The 5,180-nt window shown below is 33.0% G+C and overlaps 1 protein-coding gene across 3 annotated transcripts in view; it reads left to right on the top strand.

The window, feature by feature from the left end:
- The first annotated feature begins 2,275 nt into the window (after positions 1 to 2,275).
- Positions 2,276 to 5,180, top strand: part of LOC148617987 (calbindin-32-like) — a 35,482-nt gene continuing 32,577 nt past the window's right edge. Inside the window, exon 1 of one of the 3 annotated variants that reach the window (XM_088585683.1) lies at positions 2,276 to 2,839. In XM_088585683.1, the coding sequence (XP_088441809.1) occupies positions 2,710 to 2,839 (130 nt within the window). In that variant the 5' untranslated portion in view covers positions 2,276 to 2,709. The remainder of the gene's footprint in view (positions 2,840 to 5,180) is intronic. The other 2 variants (XM_088585684.1, XM_088585682.1) reach the window with 2 other exon arrangements.

Below are 5,180 nucleotides of genomic sequence, written 5' to 3'. Positions count from 1 at the left end.
TACAAATCTATGTCCGAAAGACGTTTAAAAATTATGAATGCAGTTTGCATTATAAATAGCAACGATAAGATGAAAAGATTTGAATTTTGCACTTTGAAGATGAAAGAGATTTATCATTGTGTCTATTTAACATCATTCGTGTCTGGTGCATGTAGATAATTCATAGTTCAGTCCTTGAAAGCGAGTGATTCATTAAAGCCTACATGCAGGTTTGGTTCGTCAGAAGTGGACCCAGTGTATTCTCCACCCTTGAACTTGGGAAAAGTATTGGTCGCGTGAAGTCTAGATTTTTAACAAATTGTCCCGCCAAAGATGTTTATTAATTCTATTTAACCCCTGGATCCCGCCGCCCCCCCAAAAAATAATAATAATAATCCTGGATCCACCCCTGTACATGCATGTAGTTTCTCATGTATTTGATTGTATGTAGAAAAAATGTGGCAAAATTCGTAAATGTGCGTTTCGAAATACCAACAAAAAGTATTTACAATAACATTCTTTTCTTAAAATTGAAATTGAAATGTTTAAAAACTGTAGCCCTTGACTAAGTGAAAGGATCTGATTTTTTTTTAATTGCAGTGCGTTTCGTTGAAATTGTTCCTCGTTTCAGCAAAACTTATATACCAATTTGGTCTCACTTCATATTGGATACATAGGGTCATTTTAAAGATCAAGTATAACTCTCAGCCCGATCTCAACAGGTAACGTTGGCTTGTCCTCATCAACATGTAAATCAGGATTGTCACTATCAATTTAACAAATCTTGAGTAATACTTTAGGCAGTTTTCATTCATAAAGTAATTTACATAACAATTCAAGCGCTGTTGTTTTATAAACATCCATATTTGTTGCTAATATTTTTAATTTTAAAAATTATAAGCTTCTTTCATATCGGCAGTATTATGATAAGGACAGTACCTTTGGGTTTTTATGATGAAATTGATGAAAAAAATGAAGGTGTTTCTGTTCTCCTAAATGATTGAGTCACTGTTCCAAATTATATCTGATTCTCACCAACTGTCCAATCAAAGATCGGAGGAATCCCGTAACAGATGATATTTGGTTTGAAAATCAAATCTTGCTTGAAAGGAAAACGGAAGGCTAGAGAACATCTCCAGTGGCTATCCAATGATTTGTCCGGAGATAATACGCCCTTTAAATTTTTTTGTCGATTTCGTGTAAATGTTGGCCAATAACGAGCAAATGATGGGTGGCTTGGCTTGGACTCCTTTTTTCTGGAATCTCCTCTTTTCAAATTCTTTGAATCCGTACCTGATTTTCCTTTTATCATTGACAACATATCTGTGGTATTTAAAAAAAAATCAAAACTGGTTCTTTGTGAAGAAACCTATGCTTCATTTAGACAAATGTAATCAAACCTTAACTATTGCCAGGAACAAATAATTAACTTATAAATATGAAGTATGTTCAGAAAGAAACGATTGTAAAAAATCTCTCTGGTATTGTACAGATAAGCGACAGTTTTTTTAACCAAGAAGTCACTATTTTTAGTACATGTATCTAATCTTACAAAATCAGGGTTCAGGTGGACTCAAAGCCAAGAATTGAGATGATATTTCTTTCCAGATAAACCTTATTGTGCAAAACAGTACATATTCTGTAACTAATCTTGGAATTCCGTGAAGTGGACCATTTTTATGATAAAAATAAAATTCTTACGAGGACTTATAAAAGCTATAGAATACCAGATAACAAATTCGGTGTGTAAAAATAGCTCTGAAAATATCGCACGAGATTGGGACACCAGTTTAGAATAAGTCATTGAGCATGTTCGCTGTATTTTTTTTTTTTTTAAATTTTAATAATGGGATATTCATGATATTGAATTTAAAAAAATCAAAAAAAAATCTACTCAGTGGCTCTTATTGGCAACCTTGCTATTTTTTTCCGTTCTATTCCAGCATATTCAATACACTTGCGTGCAACGCATTCAACTTGATTCGAATTCAGTTTTCACCTTACACGAATTTGTAAAATAAAATCATGATCACAGTCGAACCCTTTTTAAAATGGAGACGAACAGTTCTATATGCACTTATTGATACCAATGCAATTTTTTTGCCTATATAAAATACGAAAGCTGACATCAAATTTCACAATACATGTACGTTTTTATGAAACTATGACGACTTTTATGTATACAATATGTAAAAACTGAAATAAAATATGTACTAAATTACATTCCAACATCTGTGCGAATCAATAGACAAGAAAACCGATACTACGAGTCATAAAATCAATGGTGTAATGTGGATACTGGATAAAATAAAATAGCCCTGGAAAATATACCATGTAAAGGGATCTAAAAAAATGTCAATATTCAGAAATTATATCCAATCTGCCTGAGTACTGTCCTTATTTTCGAGTGCTTTAAATCCCGTTATCGGAGCTGTCAGCACCAAATACAAGACTTATCACGCTCAGAGAAATTATTGGAAACTGTTGCTGGATCATTGCGAGAAAATGACACTAAACTGTTTTGAAAAATGAGCAGAATAAAAGGCAGGCTATAAATTTTTCATCGACCGAATAATCTTGTCATACTTTGATAGACAGTGTCTCTGCTACACCGGCGGTAAACTTCCGTTGAAGTTTCAAAGAACACCTGTTACTTCTGTATTGACTGTACGCATGCGTGAAATGTTCTACGGCACTTTTTCAATTTGAAAAAGATAAGGAAATAACAAAATGGAAGGTGCTAATGGAAAAGGAAAAACAACAAACTTTCTTAGACAATTTAGAGATTTAAATACAAGAGAGTTCAAACAGATTACAGCTCAACAATTTATGGAAGTATGGAACCACTACGACGAAGACGGTGAGTCATAAAGTTTTTAGATAACAATCCATATTAAGTTTTATTTCTTTTAAAAGAGCTACTTACCAACAAAGCAGCGTCGACACTCTCTTGATACATACTTTGAAGACTCAAGCTTACTTGCTGCGTTGGGGATCTTGTTATTGCAGGGGGGTCTGGAAAGGGTGGATTTTGATAATTCAAAGATACACACAATTGCCTAAAAATTACGATTTGTACCATCCTACTTTTAGTTAAACATGGTTTTATTTTTTGTGGTTTACAGAAGCAGCAGTGTGTTAAAGTCTGCATTTGCTGCTATGTTTATTCTGAATCGATTACACCCTCCTTGCATTTGGTACAGGTAAAATTTTATATCCCTTAAAATTGACGAGAAAAGCAATTAAAATAGGTAGACAAGACGTATTCCCAGTTCATTTGGCATAAATAAGACTCCTCTGGATTTTTATAAGGAAATTGATTTTAGGCATGTTTCGTATAGTGAGTGGCATATAAATCAATTAGAATTTGCCATTTCATTCATTTAATTCTAACAATTACGCTGTTCATTGCTTTTATAGAAACCTGAAGTTTTTCGATAGTATCGAACGCTAGTCATAGCTTGCATATATTGTTTGCACGTGTTAGCGGTACTTAATCAATAGAAATTATACATACAAGTTAGTATTTTAATACGAGCACAATGAACTCTTTACAATTATTGTGTTCTGTGCGAGATAAAACATAAATACCTGTTGTTGGAAAGAGTTTTCTTACAAGCTACAATAACCACCATTTATAAGGTCTGTGTAGGTCCAATTAGCTAAGTCATAGTCGTTATTATGTCACGCGAAGGAAAAAAAATAAAAGCGGTCAAAAATTGTCGATATTTTTGGAAAGTGATATTAGGCGGGGGTTCTCGAAGATCCAAAATCTTAAAAGTAATAAAAATTCTCTGAAAAAAAAATGAAATGCTTTATACAGATTTTTAGTGTTTGTATAAAAATGAAATGGCTGCGTGTACACATGTTATCAAGTCTCCATGACAACCTGTCCCAAAGAATGTGATAACCTGAATATTAGGAAAGAAGAAAGGGATTGCATGCATAGAAAATTTAAGACTTGTTTTCAATCTTCGTTATGATAATGATGTATGTATAAATTGTATACACTTTCAGACCCTTATATGAAACATGGTACATGTATACTATTATAGTATTTTATATGAATGTCCATTATATGAACAATGCTACATTTGTACCATAGTATTACATATGATTGTCCATTATAGGATCCATGGTACATTTGTTCCATAGTATTTCGTATGAATGTCCATTATAGGATCCATGGTACATTTGTTCCATAGTATTTCGTATGAATGTCCATTATAGGATCCATGGTACATTTGTACTATAGTATTTCATATGAATGTCCATTATATGAACCATGGTACATTTGTACCATAGTATTCCATATGAATGTCCGTCAAGAAATCTAATCTACATGTACATACTTATAATATTATAGGACAATCTGGTAAAATTTATTTTTCTTATAATTCCTAATTTTAGCTTTACCAAATATTTGGTGTTGCCACTGACGAATTTCATTGTTTACATGCACTTGTGTTTCACCACACCGTTCATTTTTCATGTTTTATTCTTTCGTTTACCCGGACTTGACTTTTTTATGAGCAACTCGGCGGATGTTTCTAGAAAAGCAGAGGATGCTTATCCTACCGGTGCACCTGGTCCATGCTGCCAGGTTTTAGTGGAGTCCGAGTTGCTCTTTTACTTTTTTTCACTTTGTATTATTTTGGTTATTTTAGGTTCTTTGTTTTGTTTGTCACTTTTCTATGTCTGATCTTTGTCCCTGGCTTACATTCTTTTGATTTCCTGTAGAATCTTGGTTCCCTTGATTACTCTTTTATAATCTATATACGTTCTCCGTTTTCCTATAGTACCTTCATTGATAGTGCAACATCTCGCCTTCTCTCGGCATCTCAACATGCATGTGTAGGGTCATTGTATCGAACGGCAATACAATGTATCTATACAAGCCAATTAATAAAACCTGTCACGTATCTTTCCATCAGTTTTATGTACATGCCTACTCCTATTACGTTCCTATCAATACAGATCTTTTTAAAATGATATTAATAAAATATCGGTATTTATTTCGTTTTATTTGGCTAGTTTTTGAATAGGTTAGTTGTTTCGGTATTTTTCCATGTGACCATTTTGGTTCTAATAAAATATCGTCGACAACTTACAATTGCAAGTGATTGGGAATTAATATTTTCAGAAAGGACCATGATTTTCAATGATAAACATAATTTCAAAGGGGCAATTATTTAACACTC

Source organism: Perna viridis, chromosome 5, assembly GCF_037379345.1.
Source record: "Perna viridis isolate PV_CMFRI_1.1 ecotype Kerala chromosome 5, ASM3737934v1, whole genome shotgun sequence".
Lineage (NCBI taxonomy): Eukaryota > Metazoa > Mollusca > Bivalvia > Mytilida > Mytilidae > Perna > Perna viridis.
The sequence above is the reverse complement of the archived record's forward strand: the minus strand, read 5'-3'. Positions and strand labels throughout refer to the sequence as shown.